This window comes from Microcaecilia unicolor, chromosome 5, assembly GCF_901765095.1.
Source record: "Microcaecilia unicolor chromosome 5, aMicUni1.1, whole genome shotgun sequence".
Taxonomy (NCBI): Eukaryota; Metazoa; Chordata; class Amphibia; order Gymnophiona; family Siphonopidae; genus Microcaecilia; species Microcaecilia unicolor.
In genome coordinates, this window is record NC_044035.1 from 232,592,080 (window position 1) to 232,617,683 (window position 25,604).

General features: G+C 42.1%; 1 protein-coding gene across 1 annotated transcript in view; it reads right to left on the minus strand.

Annotated features, from left to right (window-relative positions):
* Positions 1–3,291: 3,291 nt before the first annotated feature.
* TBX19 (T-box transcription factor 19) overlaps positions 3,292–25,604 on the minus strand; it is a 107,744-nt gene continuing 85,431 nt past the window's right edge. Inside the window, 4 exon segments of the mRNA XM_030204946.1 lie at positions 3,292–3,553; positions 6,989–7,082; positions 7,085–7,123; positions 13,660–13,732. Of these exon segments, the coding sequence (XP_030060806.1) occupies positions 3,310–3,553; positions 6,989–7,082; positions 7,085–7,123; positions 13,660–13,732 (450 nt within the window). The 3' untranslated portion in view covers positions 3,292–3,309.

A 25,604-nucleotide genomic window follows, 5' to 3' on the forward strand; every position in this document is an offset into this window, starting at 1 on the left:
CTTGTGGGTTGTGACCATCTACCAGCAGGTGAAGATAGAGAGCGCTAAACTGCACTGTCTTATAGAATGGAATGCTCCTTGGTCAGTCAGTATTCTCTATCTCCAGCAGGTGGATGGATGGTCTCTCATGAGCTCCTGGTCTCATTTGTTTCACTTATATATACTGTCATCTACCAACATTTGCTTATTTCCGATCTGACGAAAAACGGCAACCTTCGAAAGCTAATCAAAAAATGTATTAAGTTATGTCCAATAAAAAAGGTATCATCTTATTTTCTTTTCCATGTTTTATTTTGATTTATTTCTATTGATTACCTTTAAAAGTGGACTAACGGCTACCACACCTCTCTAGCTCCTTTTCTGAGTCTCCCAGTTAAGTAAAGCTAAGGGGTGTGTGGCTGAGTGGTGCCACCTTTAGGGGGTACACCTGGTCACCCCAGGTCCTTCCCCCACCTTTCTGACCTCCCGGTCGGAAGTCCATCTGTTCTCCCTGCAGAACATGGGTGGGGTGGTGGCATGGTCATCCTTACTTTCCTTCTCTTGGCACTACTGTTTGGATGTCACCACTTGCTCAGGAGCCTTCTTTTGGAGTAATGGTGTTTTCTGCAGGAGTTACAAGTTCCCAACCTATTTACGGACTGCTTTGGTACATCCCACAAGTCTCTGGATTCATCTGCTGCTGAAACTAAGGAATGAAAAATTATGTCTTACCTGATCATTTTCTTTCCTTTAGTCATAGCAGATGAAGAATCCAGGGTCCCTCCCTGTCTTTTTTCAGCAGGTTTTATCAGTTAGTTCTCTCGGTTGGCCTGGTTTTGCTGCATTTTTTCATTTTAGTTGGCAGTTATCGGTTTATGTGTTTGCAGCTTTTGGTTTATCACTTTTCCCCATGGGGAAGGAGAATTGTTACTTCTGTTTCCTTCTGCTTTGTTATGAGAAATACTGACTGACCAAGGAGCATTCCATCCTATAAGACAGTGCAGTTCAGCGCTCTCCATCTGCAGCTGCTGGTAAATGGTCACAACCCACAAGTCTCTGGATTCATCTGCTGCGACTAAAGGAAAGAAAATGATCAGGTAAGACATAATGTTTTGATTACAGAGCTACAATACTTTGAAAAGAATGGTTAGTTCTGTAATATAAATCGTGTGTGTGTGCATGTGTTGGTGGTGGTGGTGGTGGGGGGTTGCACCTCTATCCTGTCGGTACTTGTTCCTATCTCTTCTTCCCTGTGCATAAGATGTAACTTCTTTGTTTTTTTTAATCCTACATATTATGGCAGTTTGTAAACCGCTCAGAAGGTTTGCAAAATGGGTGGTATAACAAACAGTGATTAAACTAGGAAATGTAGGTGTCTGCATTCTGCCCCCACCACTTGGGTGGCAGGGATAAGCATTCAGAGATTACAAGTGCCTCAAGAACAGTCATTTTACTGATACAACAGTCATGACCCATCATCGATGAGCCCTCCCTGCTAGGGAAACGGGAACAAATTCAATAAAAGGTGACCCGCTTAGGACTAGATTCTATAAATGGCATCAAAAAATCAGCACTGAAAAATGTAAGTGCTGAACACTGTTCTGTAAAGGATCCATTATCCATGCCCTTTGTAGGATAGGGCTAAGTGCATAAATGGTGCCTAACTTAAGACGCCAGCAATAATGCCTGCTGAAATTAGGTGCAAATGCCGGCGCCTAATTTAGACATCAATGGGGTCTATTCTATAACAGTGCATGTAAATTCGGGGAACACCCCTGGAATATCCCCAGCCATGCCCCCTTCAATTTATGTGCTATAAGATTTACGCACAGTGCATTATAGAATATGATCCGCATGTAAATCCCAATTAAGGCCAATTAATGCCAATAATTGGTTGATAACAGCCAATTATTGGTGCTGATTAGCTCATTAAGTTGCACTTGCAAATCGGCAATGTGATCTGAGTTGCATATGCAACTTTACAAAAAAAAAAAAATATCCAGTTACTGTAAAATCGACACGTCTATAATAGCTCTCATTGTTCAAGACCATTTCACTGCAGTGAAAATGGCAGTCCTACGCATTGATTCAAAATATCAACTCATCTCATTTGGCTTTGATGGTTTCTTTTCTTTTATTAGTAATATATCACTTATATTTATATGTTTCCTTTATCCAGCTCCAGTGTTTTTAAAATTCTCTTTCTTTCCTAGATTTGCTGCTTCAGCTGTTCACGATCTGTTCATTGTTTATGACACTATGATGGTTGAACAGAAGGATCGGCGTGGCAGCAATTGATTTATTTACAATAACTGTGCAAGTGGCAATGGAGGAGAACATTTTGAAAACTTTACACACTAATTGTTCCCTAGAAATAAAAAAAAACAATAAAAACAGATTAAAAGGGAGTAAAAGATTTTGTCTTAACTGCCAACTAAGTATATTTTTCCCTAGCACTGCTGTTTTCAAAGCCTTTAGCTTGTCTTTCAGACATGTAAAAATTCTGGCTTCATGACAGTGTTTTCCAAACAAAAAGTCTAAATACATTTAATCATGTTAAAGAACACGCAGGTTGTGAGCTGCTTCTTAGCCCAGACAGATCTGGCAAGTTATGTCTTCTTACTCCTGGTTAGTATAGATTCTGCCACTTGGTCCGCTGAACTCAGGTAAAAGATTTACTGGTGGATATAGGTTCTAATCCAGTCATCTTTTTATTGTACTGTCTGTCGTATAGTAGACTGACTGCAAACAACTGGATGCTATAATAACACTTGGTGAATGGTTGAAAGAAGATGGTGGGCAAAACTGAACAAATGTTGAAATAGGAACACCATATAAAATGAATGTTACAGTTAGCAGGATTGGAAGTGATGTGCAATTGCTGTGCCTTTCAATGAAAAAAACATAATATCCTGACTTCATCGTGGCAGCTTGTGGACAGAGAGTCTAGTCTTTGATTTCAGTGGAATTTCTGCAATCAGCATTATTAGCCATCTCTGATCCAGAGTTTCAGAAGTGCCTTTGTACATTCACGAGTTTCACAGTGGCTATAAACCATTACTATTACTTTATGGATGTAGGGCATTTTTGAGTTGGAAAATCTATCTGACAGAATAGTCAAGACTGTCAATCCTTTGAGTGTTTAAAGATCCCCCACCCCACCCCCAACAGATCACGGTACTGCATTATCACTGGAGAGTCTCCTTTAGTAGAATTCCTGACTTGAAGAAGGAATATCTCCCACAACTGGTGCCTTCCAGATCCAAACACCTGTGGTGAGTGCTACCTTAGTCATTTATTCCTGCAGATCGTTTAATGAGAAGGTTCCCATTAGAAGGAATGGGAGGATGATACAGATGCCCAGGTGGATACAGCTAGCCTGGCAAGAGCTCCATCTCCTTGGATCTCCATGTTACTATTCACCGTTCCCTGTAGTGGGAGAGAGGTAGATGAGGCTGAGGTGATAGGCAGCAGGGTGCCCCGCTGGAATGCACTTGGATGACTTACTGTGTCACTTCCTGGGCTGGATACATTAATGGGACTGTTACTGACCGTCCACAAGCACGGGTAGTGGCTGAAAAGAATATGTAAAATTGTATTGAGACTAATCATACAATATTACACAAATGCATATAGTTGAAACGTCACAAGACAACTCAGAAGCAGAGAATGTGTCTGAGAAGTGTTCCCCAGTTTATTATCATTTACTCTTGTCCCAATCATCACAATATATAACATGTACACAGTCCAACTGCCATTCACATCTAAATCTTCACTTTCACTTCATTTCCGCCATATGCATATGCAGGAGCACGTTAGGAGATGCAAACCTCTTCCCTGAAGAAGAACTACGAACCTGGCCAAGTCGGCGGAGGTTTGACCTGGTTGAAAAATCGCTGCCAAAGTTAAGTAGCCTCATTATGCATCTCAAAAGCAAAAGTATCCTATTTAATAAAAAGCACCTCCAACATTCTGAAGCTGACTCCGTGGCACTGTGGCAGGGTAGGGTTCATAAGTCTGTCATTCAGCATTTCATTGGCTCTCACTGTCCCCGCCCTCACGTTGAGGAAACGGAACGCTGCATAGTTGCCAAGCAAACAAACGCGACATCACAGGAACAAAGAACCAATCAGACAGAACGGAACTTGGAGGAGGGAAGTGGAGTGGATTGAATCTCTAACAAACAATCATATACAGGGAGGTACGAACATCAGTGGATGTTTTGCATGTTTTTTTTTCTTACGATTTTTGATTTCTGCATGTGTCCCACGCAGCACCAACTAAACTAAAATTGCTCGGGGGACCTGCATACTGCTGTCATGGAGCTTGGTATGGTATTTGAGGCTGACATAGAGGCTGGAAAAAAATATTTAAACAGTTTGTTTTTTAGGGTGGGAGGGGGTTAGTGACCACTGGGCGAGACAGGGGAGATCATCCTCGATTCCCTCCGGTGGTCATCTGGTCAGTTTGGGCACTTTTTGGAAGCTTGGTTGTGAAAAAAACAGGACCAACTTTGTGTGGACTAAATGCTCGTCGGGGACGTCTTGCTTCTTTCCATTATCAGGCGCGGAGGTCCATCTGTTAACCACATCCCGGAACGCCCCTGTCCTGCCTTCACTACCGTTTGGCCATGCCCCCGAGAATTTCGCCCGTCCCCGTGATGGAAAGCAGTTGGGGCCGTCCAAATTCAGCTTTCGATTATACCTGTTTTTGAGACGGACATCCATCTCCCGATTTGTGTCGGAAGATGGGCGTCCGTCTCTTTCGAAAATAAGCTGGTTTGTCACTCACTCACACACGTCACACACACTCACACACACACACACACACACACACACACACACACACACACACACAATCACTCTGTGTATCTCTTACACTGTCTGTCAAACACACTGTCACTCTCAGTCTCTCACATGGGCATCTGTATGTTGCATTCTCACGAGTAAGGATGTGATTGTTAAACTGATTGAAGGGCCTGAACAAGGAAAACTTTTACCACATTGTAACACAGTTTACACAAAAACTATTGTATATAAAGAAATCTTACACATATAAACAACAATTATATTCAGAATACAACCGTGGAAACATTAATGGTAGGAACTCATTACATTGCTAGCGCCCGTTTCATTGCGTTAAGAAACGGGCTTTTTTTACTAGTTTTTATATAAAACAAGCAAAAGAGCAAAAATAATTTATATAGAAAAAATAATTGTTAACTACGGGTAGATCAATGAAGATTTGTTCAGCTCCATTAGCTTAGGGGACGCTGTTCCCAAATGGTTATGCTGACAGTTACTTTGAAGATCCCCATTAGGAAGGAAATGAAGTGAAAGTGAAGATTTAGATGTGAATGGCGGTTGGACTGTGTACATGTTATATATTGTGATGATTGGGACAAGAGTAAATGACTTGTTGATTTAAGTCCCCACATCAGGAAGAGACGGCCCCAGTTTATTGTGGCATTGTGCTATTGTATTTGGTAAAATGTTTTCCTGTGAAAGAATGTCTTTCGTACATACCCCACCTCTGTGATTGCTACAGCCATGGCTAGATTATTTTTAAAAGGGTGGCAGAGCTTAACTAGGAATTTTATTCTTTGCCTAACTCTGTGCATTGTGTGCCAAGATTTGATCCCCAATTGTTTTTCGTTAGGCTTTGATAAATTGTGTCTAGCATTCGTTTCCATATTGCAATTACTACATCCTCATTTACATTGCTATTACTACTTAATGTATAGTATCCCACATCACTTTTTGTACTGTTAATCACAATAAGTTGTTAGCCATATTGAACCTGATCTATTGGGATAATGTGGGATATAAATGAAATAAATAAATAAATAAATAAATATACTGAGTAACAAAGAAGGTCTGGCAGAGCTTCTTGTTTAAACATTTTAGAAAAATATTTGCCTTTATTGCACAATATAATTTTAAAAAGATCCTCAAACATAGAAATTAGGGCTGCCAACAAGCTGATCAAACCTGGTTTTATCCTGCTTTTCCTAGAGAAATCAGAATTACACGTCGCTGTATTCATTGGGTCAAAAACTGCATTAGCTCATCCTGTCTTTGAAACATGGAGCTAGTTAGCAATACACAGTGTTAAAAAAAATCATATTTTATGCAGGAATTGGCTGTTCTGTCCTTGGTTTTGTCTCACTGCATACAGAAAATTGTAGTTCTATTACCTCATAATGAACCAAGGTTGACTAAGCCTGGCCTTTTGTCTCCAATAGTGGCCAATCTAGGTCCCAAGTAGATCTCAAAAAGTAGATCTCTTTCCTCGATCATTGTCAGGAATAAGCCATGAGTCTCTAAAGTCTATCTAACTAACCATTTTTTAATGGAATTTTCCTGCAGGAACTTGTCCTACTGTAAATTTTGTTATGTTAGTTGCCTTGACCACATCTTCTGGCAATAGATTCAAATTAAGCGCTGCATGAAAAAATACTTTTGTGATTTGTTTCAAATCTGCTAATCGTTAGTTTCATGGAGTGTCTTCTTATTTTAGTGTCATTTTAAGCAGGAGCATCCTAAGCTGGAATGACAACCTGTGTGACATGTCCCCTAGCGCCCCCACCTCACCCACTGTGTTGCAGCCACCGCAAAAGAGATAATGGATGGGGATTGATTTTTGTCTAGTTTGAAAGGGAAACTTGTCCCTTTTTCACTGTACCTCCCCGTTTTATACATTTCTGTCCTCTTTCCTCTCCGTCATCTTTAAAAAAAAAAAAAGACACTGGGCATTAATCCTAGATGCAATGGGACAAAACTAGGACTCTCTCACATTGTCTCTGATGACCTGAAAGCCTCTATTAACATGAGATTTAACCCCCCTTTCCACCTGAAGGCAGCAAACTTACAGTAACCATGCAGCAACATTTATTTGTAAGATGTTGCTCAATGCTCACATTCTTTTTAATAAAATGTCTCCAAATTTCTCCCACCACTGAGATGTACACAGAAGGTGCTACATTGTCCAGCTATGGATTTGGTCTTACCTAGTAGTAGAGGCAGCAGGCTCAACTGCATGTGGGACTGAAATCGTGTTTGTGCTGGGGGTGGACGGTAGCGAAGTCCAGCTGTCATGTCCTAAAAAATATGGAGGTTATTGCTTGTGCTGGCTGTTAGGGTCACTTTATGAAAGAAAAAAACATAAGCAATGACAGATAAAATGAATACAGCTCATCTAGTCTGCCAAACAGTGAATAGGTATAAATAAAATTACCATATTGAACCCACATGATCCTAACCAACCATTCAAAATTGTACCATTGCCTATAAGGGTTGCAATTGCTACACTGTTCAGGTTACCACAATACTTTCTGGTAGATTTGATGGCATCACACTGCAGCTGTTGTGGGCTGTAACTGCCACTCCATGCAACTTATTCCATGCCTTCTAGGAAATACAATGCCATCATGTCACTGTTATTTTGAGTTGTAACTGCTGCTTTGAGCAGGTTATCCCAAGAATAATGCTTATGCAAAGTTTCCCTGAAAACTTTTTATTAAAAAGGATCATGAATGCATATAGACAAAAGCATTAACGAAAAAAAAAATCAAGGCTGTTCATATGAAGATGCAGCAGGAAAGCCAGCTAGCTCCACTTTCCATCCACTACCCCAGTCACATATGCAGAACATGGACAGACCCTTATCCAGTCATAGGTGGTCTGTGGCCCAACTGTTTGGGGAGGCTAAAGGGGGCGGGGTCAGGGGGTGGGGTCTTACATCCATAATTGTCTGACAACACGCAGAAAAAAAATAAGTAAAAGTAAAACAGTCACAGAGAGGAGTAGCCTAGTGGTTAGTGAAGCAGACTTTGATCCTGGGGAACTGGGTTCAATTCCCACTGCAGCTCCTTGTGACTGTGGGCAAGTCACTTAACCCTCCATTGCCCCAGGTACAAAATAAGTACCTGAATATATGTAAACCGCTTTGAATGTAGTTGCAAAATACCACAGAAAGGTGGTATATCATTTCCCTTTCCCCCCCTTTTATTAAATTTAGATAATAGATATGTATCATATGTCAAAGAATAAAGTGGTAACAACATTAAACAGTGAAATTATATATAAATCTCTTAGACAACTTAAAGTGCATTGAAAAAAGTGTTTGTAGATGATGCCAGCCCCTCCATAGAGGCTCGCAGCCGGTCTGCATTTTTCTCTCTCCGTTTAAGAGCTTGGTGACTGAACAGTGTAGTTGGAAGGAAAGTACATTTCTACAGAATAGGTAGCCAGAAGTTTTGAATGACACAAAAGCACCAGCACCAAGGTCCAATTTCCAGGCACCATGGCAACCTGTTGCTCTGGATTTGTCAAACTTTGAATTGAGGGACCTATATATTCTAACAATTATATTATGAACATAAAAAGAACATATTCATAGTTATCAGCAAAAGACATAAGCATATATTAACCAATGTATACTATTTAAAAAATGTTATTAATAATTAAACACTGCTATTTCCGTCCATGGAAAACCCGAAAATTAAATGGTCACATTAATGAAGTAACATCCAGCAGCGACCAGAATTCGCATCATAGGTGTCAATGATCTGCTCAGGGTTAATATCTCCAACAAGATCACTTTCAATGTTCAGTAAACATAAAGCTGGCAGTCTTTCCTGACCCATTATGGATCTCAGCCAGTTTCATACACATCACATGGCAGAAAAGGATCTCTCACAGGTAGCTGTGCCAACAGGAAGAGTAATTTCAAGCACTTACCAACACTAAACCACATATACATCTATGAACAATTCGACATCAGATCCTCCAAAATATTCTAAAACCATGTCTAATGTTATGACAAATTAAAATTAAATTAAAGTGTTGATGTCATCTCAGTAAGGCCAAGACACAATCCCTCAACTGCAAAACACTATGCACAAACTTGTGCAAAAACACACTCAGAACCTTACTGTATTATAACAGCACTAACTCCGAGGACTCATGTTATGCATGAAAAGGCAGTACTGTAAATATTACACTGGGTGGACCCTAATACACCAATACAGCACCCAACAAGAAAACAGAAAAAACAGGACTGCAACAAGATAATACATGCCTACAGAATAGCACACACAAAACACAGACTGTCAACAATATGAAACAAGGGACCACATATCAGTAATAGAGATATGAAGACAAAAAAACTGAACTGGAAACCTCATAAAGTCAGACTCTGCATACAGTAATACTATAAATACAGAAACAAATCCAAAAGCTCAGAATACACATTTCCAAAAGCTAATATAACAAACAGCAAGGATGACTTAGAAAGAGTCAGAGTAATCCAAGGTTGAGTGCAAAAAACTTGGACATTAATAAAGCACATTTTTTTCAAGTAGAAGTGCATTCAAAGTGCTGTTTTTGTTATACTGACTACTTTGTGAGAGGATTTTGTTCTTCTTGTTTTGTCTACATTTCCAAAAGCTAATATGGTCCAATTAAATAAATTCTAAATAAAATACTTTTTTCTACCTTTGTTTGAGCATTTCATTTTTCTATTTGCTTTGGTCCCAGGGTTCTTTTCTGCTTTTCTCTGTTTTTTTCCTATGTTTGCAGGGTCTCCTGTCCATTTGACATTTTTTCTCTCTCCATGTCCACTATTCTTCTTCCCTCTGAATGTGGGAATGTGGTCACATGTTTCTCTGTTCAGGTGGCCAGCCTGAGCTCGAAATATGCTCCACCTCCCCCTTCACATAGCTGTGCTTACCTTCTTCCACATTCCAAATCATTTTCACACAAACAGAATTATAGACTTTAATGAGAGTGCACTGTCAGTCACTCAGATAGAGTTGAAAAGCAATCTTTAAAATCCTTTACAAGCCCTCACTACAGCTTCAGCTGCTCTGTTTATAATTCCAGTCCTTAATCATGAAGGAATGTAACCTGCACAGATGTGGGTGTGGCAGTGGCTGCTTTGTTAGGCAGACTGGATGGACCATGCAGGTCTTTATCTGCTCTCATGTACTATGTTACCGGCATTGAATATCCGGATACAAGGCAGCAGCCAAGAGTTAATCTGGGTACTGCTGATATTCAACAGTGGTACACAGATAGCCACCTGGTTAACTCAGAACAGCATTTTTGTTGTCCTACGTTAAATAGATAGTTATCTAGGCATCACCACTGAATATCTGTGGTGCCCAGGTAACTCCGAGCTCTGCCCAGACTCTGCCCCCAGAGCACCCTAGCACTAATCAGAGAGTGCTGTGGCAGTCTGCCTAGATTTTCAGCGACACTATCAGGTTATGTGCCATTGAAAATCCAAGTCGAACCTGCTTAATGCTACTTAATCTGGGAGGAGCTTCTCCTACCTGTCAGATGTGTTTGGCATAGCGATTAGGCCTGTGGTACCTAAATGCGAAGTGTTGTGGGTTTGATTCCCACTGTGGGTGTTTGTGGTTACTCTTCTATTGGGGAAGCCACTGCTTGCCCTAGGATTGGTAGCATGGATTGTAGCTACTATTTGGGTTTCTGTCAGGTTCTTGTGACCTGGATTGGCCACAGTTGGAAACAGAATACTGGCTAAATGGACCATTGGTCTGACCTAGTATGGCTATTCTTATCTACCTGGTTAAATATATCTGAATAAGATCATAAGAACAAAAGAGTGATGCAAGTGATGGTATATAATAACCCAGAATGAAAATTAAGAACAAAACAACATAAAATACTCAGTTGCATAGCATTAAGATGTGTTTTAAACTACTAAAACCAGATTTTGGCCAAGTGATGCAGGATTTATGAACACCACTGTATATGTACATGTACATCACAGCGTCCCATTGTAAACCCTGCCACAGAAATTAGAGCAGCATTCCTGCCTTATTTTTCTGAGCTTTACTGTAATAAAGGAGGTTGTCTGCCATACTGTATTAGGGAATATTTAAATAATGTAAGATTATCTCAGCTGACAGAGGAGGCAGCCAGTGCACTGACAGAATAAGTTGGCAGAGATTCAGAAGACGACTGGCCTTCAGGCGGTTAGTCTGGAACCCAGTGAACTTCCTGTCAAATTCTTTAGAATTTTTTTTTACTAGGTCCAGCTCCACTGTTACAAGATGCACTTGATTGTTTATAGATAGAACCAAATGATTTTCATAATATGAGAAACACATAGCAGTCCTAATCCATAAAAAAGGGAAAGATTTGGTAGACCTGGATTCCTACTGTCCTATTTCACGCCTGAACTCAGATATGAAACCCAATGCTAAAATGCTTCAGCTTAGGCTGGAAACAGTTATATTGACTCCGACCAGATGGGTTTTATAAAGGTTGGAGTCTATACTGCTATTACATGTCGCTATTAATACCCTGAGTTTAGCCAAAAGACACAAACGCGCAAGGGTTTTTTGTCCCTAGACGTAAAAAAAAAGCCTTTAATAGGTTGCAGTGGCATTTTTAAAAATTTGCTGTAATTAAAATATTTGCTCTGTTGGAAGGTTTTATGGTTAATGTCAGGACCTTATCTCTATGCCTACATGCATATCTAATCTGTGATTCCTCATTCTGTATTTGTTGAGGGTCTGTGTTTTGCATGTGACAGATGTGTTATATTTTGTGTGTATGTAGTTTCTGTGTAGAACTTTGTAGCAGTCCCAATTGTTCTGTTTTACCAATAGTAGTTGTATTGGTTTTCTAGGGTCCTATGTAATACTTGTAGCGCTCTCTATTCACAAGTAGGTCTGGTGCTGTTTGAATCATAGGATTAATGCAACTGTTATATGACATGTTTGCTACATGTATGTTGTTATGACTTTTGTCAGGTTTTGTATTTCAGAATGTGCCTGGTAATGGAAAGATTTCTGTTGCAATTGCTCTGATGACATGAGAATCAGAATATTTTTTTTATATGGTGACTTCCATGGAGAAATGCCTTAGTTCTGATCTGCACCTGTTGTTGGTGGTGGGGGCTGGGTGGAGATAGGGCTTTTGTGACTACAGAGCATGTTTACCTTTAATTCATAAGAACTGCTATTGTCAGACCAAAAGTCTGTTAGGGGTCATGTATGAAGTGTGTCACATATGTGAGCATCATCCGTTAGGTGTTTTCTGACTGAAAAAGGGTTGAGAATCACCAATGTAGGCAAAACTCATTAATATATTTCAGCTCTTTATAGATCCGTAATGTTGGTGCAGATGATATAGAGCCTCCATGTGCCCTGACTACAAGGCAAAATGAAAATTGACAATAAATGGCAACATTTGGAGAAGTATTTGGAGTAAGTCACACACTATGGGGTAAATTCTGTAAGTGGTGCCTAAAAATTGGTGAGGAAAATTTTATGTGCTGAGCTGCAAGATCAACGTGGTCTACCTTCTCATTCACTGCCTTTCTTCTGCTATTAGTTTTGTCTTTTTTTACTGGATACTGACCCCTCACTCTCTTCTTAGTGTAACATTATCTCTACTGTCAAGGGATCAATGTCCAAGTGGTATAACATCCTGCAATCACACAAATTTCCAAACCATCAGGCACTGAAGGTGTTTGGGAAAAGGACCTGAATGTTACTCTCACAAATAAGCATTGGGAACACGTATGGATATTTACTATTAAATGCTTCTACACAACAATCAATGTAATTCGTTTTACATCATGCAGTTTGGACTCCTTACAAACTCTCTTCATTCAAATCATCTGAATCTGGCCTATGTGGTTATGCAATGAGAAAGGTACACTTACCCCCCTCCCCCCTACCCCCCCACACACACCTTTTGTTCGACTGTCTACAACTTCACATTTTCTGGCAGCAAGTGTAGTCAACCATCTCTTCCACTCTCCATATTACAGAATGAATTTCACTTAAAATTGCACTGTTAGGAAATTTCAGTCTTACCGATTCAATACCTGCTTCACAAGCCACTTTATTGTGGATTATGCTAATCTTGGCTCTCAAACTTATATTATCGCACTGGAATATTTTGACATTACTGTCCCATAAGGAATGGTGGAATCTGTTATGCCTGACTACTAAGTTTGAAAAATATTCTGCTGAAAAGAGAGGCCTCATACTTGCATTTGAAAAACTTGGAAACCGATTACTGATTTTGCTACCTTACTCTCTTGACTTTGATCTAACTACCTTATATTACTCTTACCAAACCTGTAGCATTGCTACTTTTATCTCTTGTATACCATTGCTAAATCTAGATTGCTTTGTCCAGCGTCATACTCAAGTTACTTGTGGCTACTATGCTTCCATGCCTTATACCCATTTCTTTATTTATTTTTCATAGCCAATTCACACCAGCTATGAAAGTCACCTTTCTCTAACTATCAGCCTATACCTTTTTCTCTCACTTTTCATCTCTCCACATCACCAAATGTATCTATTAACCTGAAATGGCTATACCATAACAAGTCTCTGTAAGCCACATTGAGCCTGCAAATAGGTGGGATAATGTGGGATACAAATGCAATAAATAAATAAATAAACAAATAAATAAATAAATAAATAAATAAATAAATAAATAAGGGCTGAATATTGACAGGATAGTCTTCAGAGTGACTAATACCAACAATACACCCACAGGATGCTGTTTCAGTTTTTTTCCCCCATTCTCCACCTACAGCAAAACTCACTCAAAAACACGAAGCCGAGAAGTTCTGGGAATGTGAGGGATGGTCAAACCTATGCTGTAGAGCTCCTTGGCCTACCTGTGGAGTGATTCCTGTGGAGGAAGGAAGCAGGATAGGGGCTTGTTCTCTGGCCTCTGACAGGTGGGTACCGCTCATAGCTGTGGTGATTGTGAGGGCTCGGCAGGGTCAGAGTTCCAGTATATGGATAGTTTGAACCTCCTGAGGGACAGATAGCCTCCGGATTTGAGATCAGCCATCCCCCCACTAGATAAAACAAAGATACAGAGAAATAACAGATTATACAAGGAAAACAATATGTAGAAATGGGGAAACTGAACAATCTGTACTGGATTAGCTGGAAATCATTGCTTGTGTCTCTACACCAAGGATTTGCAAATATATATTTTAAAAATGTTATTTTGTTATTGAAACAAAGGGGAAAAGGTGGGGGGGGGGGGGGTCCACTCCTTCCACAAAAGTGCAAGCACACCAAACAAGTGGTGGAAGAAAACTAAGTCCAAATGACCAGCCAATCAAAACACAGGAGTAAGAGCTCCAGACGAGGTTTTATTTGGACGTTCCGTGTTTCGGCAAGAATGCCTTCTTCAGGGGTCTTTAATTAATTGCAATGAGAAATTTTTATCAAAGTGCAGCCTCTCTCTGATTTACTTGTTTGGACTGGCTGTATTCTTTTTCTTTGCTTAGGATCTGTTAATGTTACCCTGATTCATATAGGCTATGTTCCTGTAATGCATTGTTGCTGTTAGATAATGGGTTGGGAAAAGGAGCAAGGGGGTATTTGACTGGAGGAGTAGGGGAGACAGATGGGGGGGTTAGGTGTGGGGAGGGGGTGGTTAGTTAGGGGGGTGGGTGAGTAGGTTTGTGTGTGGGGTGGCCAGGGGGGTTGGGTAGTGTTCTGGTTACGGTGGGGTTCTTCCTCCAGTGTTCCCAGCCAGTAGTACCTGGTTATTACTGCCTGGTGGTATAGATGAGGGGAGATGGGGTCCGGAAGGGGAGGGGGCAGTGGGGGGGTTGTTCTGGGGGTGGGGGGGGGGTTTGTTGGGTTTTTTTTCTTTTCTCTTTTTCTCCCTCCTTTTCTCTTTTCACCAGATTCTGGTCGGTGCTGGCTTCCATGTTCTACCAGAGCTCATAGCTCGTATATTGAGGGTTAAATGAGTGTGGATCTAATGTTCTTGTCCTATAATGTTAAAGGCCTGAACTCTCCTCAAAAGCGTCAAAAGTTATTTAAGGAATTGCTGTTTCACAAACCCCGTGTAGTATTTTTCAAACAGACTCATCTAAAGAGGGAACATGAAAAATACTTGACCCATCATCATTACCCACGTGTCTTTTGTGCCTCTGCTGTGGATGCTTTGAAAAAACGGGGGGGGGGGGGGGGGGGGGGGTTGCAATTTTGCTTCACTCCTCTCTGCAGATTCAGGTGTTGAAATCTAGGCGTGGCCCTGCTGGTAGGTTTTTGCTTCTGCATGTTTTGTTGAATAATTTATCTCTTTCTCTGGTGGTGGTTTATGCGCCCAATGAAGCTCAGGGGGACTTCTTTGGCAGGCTTGGTAAAGTTGTTCAATCTGATCCAGATGAGAGAGAGAGAGTAGTGGATGCTTGGAATGCCCTCCTGCGGGAGGTGGTGGAAATGGTAACAGAATTCAAACACGTGTGGGACAAACATAAAGGAATCCTGTTCAGAAGGAATGGATCCTAAGGAGCTTAGCCGAGATTGGGTGACAGAGCCGGTGGCGGGAGGCGGGGATAGTGCTGGGCAGACTTATATGGTCTGTGCCAGAGCCGGTGGTGGGAGGAGGGGCTGGTGGTTGGGAGGCGGGGATAGTGCTGGGCAGACATACACGGTCTGTGCCCTGAAAAGGACAGGTACAAATCAAGGTAAGATATACACAAAAAGTAGCACATATGAGTTTATCTTGTTGGGCAGACTGGATGGACCATGCAGGTCTTTTTCTGCCGTCATCTACTATGTTACTATATGGTAAATTGGTGTTGGGTGATGACTTTAATGCATCCTTTGACCCAGTTGTGGATAAGTCTGGGGTGGTGATGGGATTGGATGTTAAAAACTCCAAGGCTATGGTTGAATTAGCTCGCTCTTTAGCTGTATGCGATATGTGGGGATTACATCATCCTAGGGATAGGGACTATTCTTTTTACTCTTATTCTCATGATTCATACTCTCGTATTGATAATTTATTATTAGCTATTTCTTTGACGCAGGAGGGGTTGTCACTCAGGTATTGGCCCCATTACTATATTGGATCATGCTTTGGTGTGGATGCAGGTCTCATCCTTTTGTGAGGAAGATAAGGACAGTAGGTGGACATTAAATGTTTCCTTGCTGAAGGATGATAAGCTTTTGGCTAACTATCGAGCGTATCTGAAAGAGTATCTTGACATTAATTTGACTTCGGGCCCTTCCTTGGGGATTATTTGGGAAGCCTTAAAGGCTGTGACGAGGGTTTTTTTTTTAAACAGGCAAGCATTCAGGCGCGGGCTAGACGAAAGGAAGTTGCAGATTGTATCTCACAATTGTCTTACTTGGAGAATCTTCATAAGTCTTCTCATTCAATTTCTCTACTGAGGCAGATCCAGGCTTTACGGTTGAGACTGGATAATATCTATTCGAACCAATTGCAGTTTATCAGGGGTCAGCAACAGCAGTTTCATTACTTTAACCATAATAAACCTGGTCATTCTTTGGCCCTGAAATTGAGGCAACGTAGATTTGAGCATACTATTCTTTGGATTGGAGGGGGCAATAATACGGTGTTAACTAAATCTTCTTTGATTCAGCAGCGGTTTCAGTCCTTCTATCAGTCTTTATATTCAGCTGATTCTTCAATTCATCAGGATGTGATTGAGGCCTTTTTATTGTCTCAGAACCTTTCTGCCTTGACAGATCAGCAGAGATGTATGTTGGATGGTATTAATCAAGTTGAAGTTGTTAAAGTTATTAAGGATTTGCCTGCAGGGAAGGTACCGGGTTTGGATGGCTTACCAAATGATTTCTATAGAACCTTCAGGGGGGAGCTTGCTCCCCTCTTGGTCGAGGTTCTTAATGGAGTTCGAGAGGGGGAGGCTTTACCTCCCTCTATGATGTAAGCCTGGATAGCTGTTATTCCAAAGCCAGGCAAAGAAAAGTCGGAATGTGCCTCCTATCGTCCAATTTCCATTCTAAATTCTGATGTCAAAATCATAGCTAAGGTCCTAGCGAATCGACTAGCTAAAGTTCTTCCTGATCTGATCCATCTGGATCAGGTTGGGTTTGTTCCTCAAAGACAAGCGAAAGATAATGTTCGTCGAATGGTTAATTTGCTGCATGTCGCTACGAAGTCAAAAAACCCCTTGTGTTTCCTGGGATTGGATGCCGAAAAGGCATTTGATAGGGTTCATTGGCCTTTTATGATTAGTGTTATGGAGAGCTTGGGTTATGGGTCTGGTTTCAGGGATTGGACTCGAGCTCTTTATAATTCTCCCAAAGCGTGTGCGCGAATTAATGGGGGTAATTCTCCCTTGTTTTCTTTGTCTAGGTGACACATCAAGGATGTCCTCTCTCGCCGATGCTATTTGCCTTGGTTATGGAACCCCTCGCTATTGCTATTCACTCTAACCCAAATATTTCAGGCCTTGTGGTAGGCGGTCAGGAATTTAAGCTGGCATTGTTTGCTGATGACATCTTGCTTTCCTTAACTAAACCATTGCTTTCCTTGCCTAATTTACTTCAGCTTTTAGCGGATTACTCCTCCATTTCAGGATTCAGATGAAATTAGCCGAAAATAAATCCAAAAGGTTTGTGGTGAGAAGAATCCCCAGGTACTTAATACCCCAGGTTACCCACCAAAAAGGAAAAGCTTGTTGAATGGATTGCAATGGAGTCCAATTTTGCAATCCATTCAACAAGCTTTTCCTTTTTGGTGGGTAACCTGGGGTATTAAGTACCTGGGGATTCTTCTCACCACAAACCTTTTGGATTTATTTTCGGCTAATTACCCTCCCCTCTTGCAGGAATTATATAGAGATCTGGAGGCCTGGGGTTCTATTGAGCTATCCTGGTTTGGTCAGATTGCAACTTTGAAAATGAATGTGTTGCCATGTTTGATGTATCTCTTTCAGGTGCTCCCTCTTTGTCTGTCCCGTAACTTTCTCTCAGGTCTCCAAGACCGCTTTCTTCGCTTCATCTGGTCTAATAAAAGACCGCGTCTTTCTAGAACATTGCTTTACCGGGATCAGAAAAAGGGGGGTCTGGGGGTTCCGAATGTATACTGGTATTAAGAAACTGCCCAGGCTTGTGCTGCTATTGAATGGTTTCATGCGAGACCACAGAAGAGGTGGATTGGGTTGAAGCAGGTCTCGGTAGGTGCGTGTCCGTTGCGTTCCTTAGTGTGGTTGCCCAAGCACTATCGTGTATTGGGAAAGGAGGTTTGTCCTTCAATCTTGACAACTTTTTACTATTGGGACAGTTTATTTACCAAGCCTGATTCGATCTTGTCTAAGCTTACTCCAGTAACAAACAATCCTCTTTTCCCGCCTGGGCGCCAGTCTGGGCCATTCTTGAATTGTTTTTCGGTGGGTCTGGAGAGCTGGGGGTCAATTTTATGATGAGGAAACTTTTATTCCATTTAATACCTTAGCTGAAACTTATGCAATTTCCCCTAAAGATATTTTTGCTTATATTCAAGTGAAGCATTTTCTCTCTGCTGTTGACATAAAGGCGAAAGTACTCAGAGAGGATTCCTTTTTGGAAGATCTGTGTGAGGACTCCAAGGGAACGAGGGGCCTTATCACTTGCCTATATTCGTATCAACGTAGGCAAGTTGTGGAGCACCGACTGCGCTGGCATCAGGAGCTGGGGTTGACAATGGGTGATGATGATTGGAACTTTATGGAATATGCGTTGGCGAAGATTTCAATTTCTGTTCCCTTTAAAGAAAATGCTGTAAAGGTTTTATACAGATGGTACCTGACTCCAGCTCGCCTTCATCATATGTTTCCGGAGGCATCCTCATTGTGCTGGAGGGAGTGTGGGCAGAAGGGTACTATGGGTCATCTCTGATGGTCTTGTGTTAAAGCTCGGGCTTTTTGGAAAGCAATTCAGCATAGACTCCAGAGATGGCTCTCCAGGCCTATTAAGTGGTCACCGGAATTTTTTCTTTTTCCTAAAAAACCTCCAGGCCTTACTACATCACAATCCCTTTTGGTTCGACATGCTATGTTGGCCGCTAGGGTTACGTTGGCTGCCCACTGGAAATCTCCTCAGGTTCTTTCTTTGGTAAAATGGTTAAATAAGTTGTGGTATATTTGTGAAATGGAGAGGCTTTGGGCCATGCATCATAAAACTCTGTCCAAGTAGGAAGCCATTTGGGACTCCTTTGTGTCACACTGTGAGTGTTGAGAGTCTGGGGTGGGAGGGGGAGAGGTGCGGGTTGTTTGTTTGTTTGTTTGTTTGGAGGGGTAGAAAAATGGAAAACTCTTGTCATAAAACCTAGAAGTATTCTGTGGGTTAATTATTTCAGTCCTGAGAGATTCTTGTTGTATGTATTGAACTATAAGGTTTTACCATTGAGTTGTGTATGCCACTGTTGAAGGTTGTGACTTATTTGCTTTTGTATTGACTCTTATAAGTTTAATAAAGACTTCTACAAATTAAAAAAAAGTAAGGGGAAGGAATGAAATACACCCTGAATGAGGCACAGGAAAAAAGAAATAAAAGAAAGGAACCAGGAAGGCACTAAAAGAAACCTCTGCAAAAACCAAACTGGCTGCTGTGAGGAGCAGAGAAAAAAACAACACATCCTCTCCTCACCACAGAAAAAGCAGAACTGTTAGTCCCGCGCTCTCATAGTGGGCGGGAAGGCACTTGTGCATGAGTGGTGGAGTGCAACTCACGCTCAAAAGGCTCTGAAAAACCTCTCCAGACTGGGCAACACGGATTGCATTACCCACATGTGAGAATTATAGGCCTGCTTGTCCTCAGAGAAGGAAGTTAAAACACCAGACCAAATTTTCTCCAAGACATGGAGACTAGCTGAACAAGTTCAAAAACATAAGACAAAAGCAATCGAGCATATTCTAAGGAAAATAACAGTCCTCCTAGCATGGATGTGCAACATGTATTCCTCATTGCCCCTCCAGACCTAGGCACATAGATTTATGCTCTCTTTCTAGCAGAAAAAAAACTGGTTAGATGATCTCACCTTGTGTAAGTTCCTACGTAGTCCATAGACAACCAGCTTTTCTCTTTCTCCAGCAGATAGTAGATGAATAGTCTTGTGCAGTTCATGACTGGCCTGGTGAGCATAGGAGAATGGGCCTTCCTATTACTGACTGGAACATTCCTCCTGGGGATGTTAGAGCTTCAAGAGGGCTTGGATTAGTTTATGTCAGTCTTAGGTTCCTCCTGGTGCAGAACCTAATTGTGCCAGGTCCCTCTTCCCTTCCCTTTTTACTTTTATCCATGTTGGGGGTTTAGCTGCAGTGTTCTCTGCCTTCATCCTCTGCTCTTCCTCTCTTACTCTTGGGAGGGGGCTGGAGAGCTTCTTGATTGCAGCCAGCTGAAATAAAATGTTGTGTTTTGTTTTTTTTAAAGGATCAAAGAAAAGCAAGTTTCAAGGCTGCATGGAAACTCAGCCTGGGGTTGGGGTGGGGGTGGGGGGGGGGGGGAGAGTACCTGAGGTATTCTGGAGGGTTGAGGTACAGCAGCCCTGCAGATGGTAGGGTGGATCAGGATATGTTGGAATAAGTCAAGCACAACAAGTGCTGCATGGCCTATGGGAGCCACGGCTTGAGTGTCAGCACAGTCATCCAGTACCATGCATATGAAGAAGACCAGTGGCTGGAGGCAATGCAGGGCCCAGGGAAATTCTCTTCCAGCATTTTGGAATGTGCAACCAATGGTAGCTCAGGGAGCTATATTAGCTGCATGTTTGTAGAGTCTTTCATTCATACTTGAAGGTTATCAAGAGTTTCTGTATGTTTGATTACATCTTCATTCTTTTCGGAGAACCCAGGAAGGGTGGGGCTGTATATCAGGTGATGGTAGCCCATTGGATCAAAGAGGCTATCACTTTGGCAAACATTGCCAAGGGCTATGCAGTTCTGAGCCTGCAAGTTCATTCAACCAGAGTGTGGGTGTCACTCTCTGCAGAGCACAGTTTGGTCCATCCACAGGACATTTGTTAGGCAGCCACTTGGTTGGTACTGCATTTGTTTATGATATTTATAGATTGGATGTTTAGACTTGACTGGATGCAGCTTTTGAGGCAAGTGTGTTGGAAGCAGACATGTCAAGGCTCCATCCTTAGTAGATTCCTAAGCACCTGGACTGGTCTGGAGGGATGAGGAGGAAGGAGAAAGTAGATCTTCTAGACTAGTCTATAACTTAGCCGTGTCCTGTCTTCCATCTGATTTATTGAGCTTTAAACAAGTTACATTGCACCATAAGGAATACTTTTCACCTTACTTCATAGAGACACCAACTCTTCTCTTAAAATACTGTTGTTACTGGTCTTCAAAACATTATACTTCACCTTTAACTTTTACTGCTAATAATTTAATGCACTCTTTCATGAAAAAGTCTCTGATGCTAAATCTATTCATTCATTACCATCCTTCACTTCACCACATGCAAGTCTGCAAGACATCAAAGTCCCTTGTAGCACATTTTCAACTTTTCAATTTCCTAATGAAACATAAATAGCTACACTGGTTTTGATCTCTATAATTCCTCTTTAGCACCCACTGATTCTATTCCTAATTATTCCTTAAAGCAAATCTGCAGTTCCTATATTAGATATTTGCACTCTATGGTGTCCACCAGTCTCATGACATGTATTTTTCAGTACATTGGAAACTAGCAACTGTATATCCACATCTAAAAAATCCCTCAGGTGACTTAACTGACCTCCTGCAATTATCATCCTGTTTCTTAGCTTGCATTCATATCTAAACTCACTGAGCGAGTAGTATCCCATCAATTTACCACTTTTTTTGAGAGTACAAATGCCCTACACCTGTGTCAGATGCATTTCTGCAGACATTTTTCTACAGAGTATTCTTTGCTAGGCATTTTAAAATTTGTTCAGTGAATGCACTATAATGGAAGGGCAGTCCTAATTTCTCTTGACTTTAGTGCAGCATTCAATTTGGTAGATCATTCTATTCTTTTAAGCCACCAAGAAATGTTAGGCATCTGCTGAACCCCATTGCAATGGTTCCAGTCATATTTTGACGAGATCTTTTCATGTCCGTTGGTCTTCTTCTTTTTCTGATATTCAGTATCTCACATGTGGTGCTCCTCAGGGTTTGGTGCTTGGTCCTATTCTGTTTAATATTTTTATATCTCCACTTGCTCTCTTACTACAAACCTTGGAGATAGCATGCTTTATTTATGCAGATGATGTTCAACTCTTGTTTCCTATTGATAATCACTTTGAACTAGAATTTGGTATTATTTCTTATAACTTTTTGTCAGTCTCTGACTGGATAACTCAGAATAAACTTATACTCAATCTATCTAAAACAACTGATTTATTTTTCTCCCTATTTGGATCCCTGCCTTTGTCAGTCTTTCCACTACTTGATGGTATCCAAATCCAAGTAAAAACAATTTCATTATGATTCTGGGAGTGATTGTAGATGATCGTTTAGCTGTCTCTGATCACATCTCAGCTGAAATCAAGAAATGTATTTTCATAACGTGACAGATTTGGTCTACATGGTCATTTATTGATACTTCTTTCCATCTACTTGTTAATTCTTTAATTATCTCATGGCTTGATTAGTATAGCCTTATCTTGCAAGATACTTCTCTGTACCAGATCCACCGTTTACAATTAATTCAAACACCGCAGTGAAACTTGCTTCAAAAGTCTTTGATAGTGTTTTCCCTTGGCTTATTAATGAACACTGGTTACCTGTCTCTTTTTGTATTACTTATAGTAACATAGTAGATGACGGCAGAAAAAGACCTGCACGGTCCATCCAGTCTGCCCAAGAAGATAAATTCATATGTGCTACTTTTTTTATTTGTACTGTCCTCTTCAGTGCACAGACCGTATAAGTCTGGCCAGCCCTATCCCCGCCTCCCAACCACCAACCCCGCCTCCCAACCACCAGCTCTGGCACAGACCGTATAAGTCTGCCCAGCACTATCCCTGCCACCCACCACCGGCTCTGGCACAGACCGTATAAGTCTGCCCAGCACTATCCCCGCCGCCCAACCACCAGCCCCGGCACAGACCGTATAAGTCTGCCCAGCACTAGTCCCCCCTCCCAACCACCAGCCCCAGCACAGACCATATATGTCTGCCCACACTAGCTCCGCCTCCCAACCACCAGCTCTGCCACCCATTCTAGGCTAAGCTCCTGAGGATCCCTTTCTTCTGTACAGGATTCCTTTATGTTTATCCCACGCATGTTTGAATTCCGTTACTGTTTTCATCTCCACCACCTCCCGCGGGAGGGCATTCCAAGCATCCACCACCCTCTCCGTGAAAAAATACTTCCTGACATTCTTCTTGAGTCTGCCCCCCTTCAATCTCATTTCATGCCCTCTCGTTCTACCGCCTTCCCATCTCCGGAAAAGGTTCGTTTGCGGATTAATACCTTTCAAATATTTGAATGTCTGTATCATATCACCCCTGTTCCTCCTTTCCTCCAGGGTATACATGTTCAGGTCCACAAGTCTCTCCTCGTACGTCTTGTAACGCAAATCCCATACCATCCTCGTAGCTTTTCTTTGCACCGCTTCAATTCTTTTTACATCCTTAGCAAGATACGGCCTCCAAAACTGAACACAATACTCCAGGTGGGGCCTCACCAACGACTTGTACAGGGGCATCAACACCTCTTTTCTTCTGCTGGTCACACCTCTCTCTATACAGCCTAGTAACCTTCTAGCTACGGCCACCGCCTTGTCACACTGTTTCATCGCCTTCAGATCCTCAGATACTATCACCCCAAGATCCCTCTCCCCATCCGTACCTAGCAGACTCTCACCGCCTAACACATACGCCTCTCTTGGATTTCTACTCCCTAAGTGCATCACTTTGCATTTCTTCGCATTGAATTTTAATTGCCAAACCTTAGACCATTCTTCTAGCTTTTTCAGATCCTTTTTCATGTTTTCCACTCCCTCTGGGGTGTCCACTGTGTTACAAATCTTAGTATCATCCGCAAATAGGCAAACTTTACCTTCTAACCCTTCGGCAATGTCACTCACAAATATATTGAACAGAATCGGCCCCAGCACCGATCCCTGAGGCACTCCACTACTCACCTTTCCCTCCTCCGAGCGAACTCCATTCACCACCACCCTCTGGCGCCTGTCCGTCAACCAGTTCCTAATCCAGTTCACCACTTTGGGTCCTATATTCAGCCCATCCAGTTTATTTAAGAGCCTCCTGTGGGGAACCGTGTCAAAAGCCTAGCTGAAATCTAAGTAGATTACGTCTATAGCACGTCCACGGTTCAATTCTCCAGTCACCCAATCAAAGAATTCAATGAGATTCGTTTGGCACGATTTCCCTTTGGTAAAACCATGTTGTCTCGGATCTTGCAACTCATTTTCTTCCAGGAAATTCACTATCCTTTCCTTCAGCATCGCTTCCATTACTTTTCCAATAATCGAAGTGAGGCTTACTGGCCTGTAGTTTCCAGCTTCTTCCCTATCACCACTTTTGTGAAGAGGGACCACCTCCGCCGTTCTCCAATCCCTCGGAACCTCTCCCATTTCTAAGGATTTATTAAACAAATCTTTAAGAGGACCCGCCAGAACCTCTCTGAGCTCCCTCAATATCCTGGGGTGGATCCCGTCCGGTCCCATGGCTTTGTCCACCTTTAGTTTTTCTAGTTGTTGATACACACTCTCTTCCGTGAACGGTGCTATATCCACTCCATTCTCAAATGAACTTTTGCCAGTCCATCGTGGTCCTTCTCCCGGATTTTCTTCAGTAAAAACAGAACAAAAGTATCTATTTAGCAAATTTGCCTTTTCTTCATCATTATCTACATAGCGGTTTGCAGTATCTTTTAGTCTCACAATTCCCTTTTTAGTCATTCTCCTTTCACTAATATACCTGAAGAAATTTTTGTCACCTCTTCTTACTCTTCTAGTCATTTGTTCTTCCGCTTGCGCTTTCTCCAGACGTACCTCTCTCTTGGCTTCTTTCAGTTTCCTCCGGTATTCCTCCCCATGTTCCTCGTCTTGAGTTTTTTTGTATTTCTGGAATGCGAACTCTTTAGCCTTTATTTTCTCAGCCACTTGCTTGGAGAACCATAGCGGTTTCCTTTTTCTCTTGCTTTTATTTACTTTCCTTACATAAAGGTTTGCCTTGTAGTCTTGTAGTTGAGATTCTCCAGACTGGAGTCCCTCAGTAAGTAGATCTCTTATTCCCTACTCACCCTCTTGTTCCTTACATACTTCCCAACCAGGGCTGGCTCAACATATGGACCAGGTGAGGCACTGGCTCAGGGCACCACTGATAAAGGGCGCAAGGGCTCCAAAATCCTGGTCTAGCATATCTCCCTTCCCCTTCCCTTCCCTCCGTCTTTCTGCTTGTCTGTAGTTTGGCATCCACAGGAGAGGGGGAAGGAAAGAGAGGAGAGATGCTCTTTATCACTGGGGGGGGGGGCTTCAGCAGAGGAGGAGGAGATAGTCCCTTGAGCTGGTCCCAACACAAGTTACTTATACTGTCACGAAACACCTAGCCACCCACCTGGGGTTACCCTGCAGTCACTTAGAGGGTCTATCCTCAGCACAGCTCAGTTCCACCTGCACATTCCACTTGCAGTGGCATTTCTAGGGGGGCTGACACCCGAGGCGGAATGCCGATGCACTCCGCCCCCCCCCAGGTGCAGCGCCTCCCTGGATGCAGCGCAACCCCTCCCCCCCGGCGAAAGGACACCCTCCCCCGCAAAAGAACCCCCCTGGGTGCACGTCGCTGGGGGGGTGCCGCGCGCACCTGTCCTTCGTTCGTTATATGCTCCCTCTGCCCCGG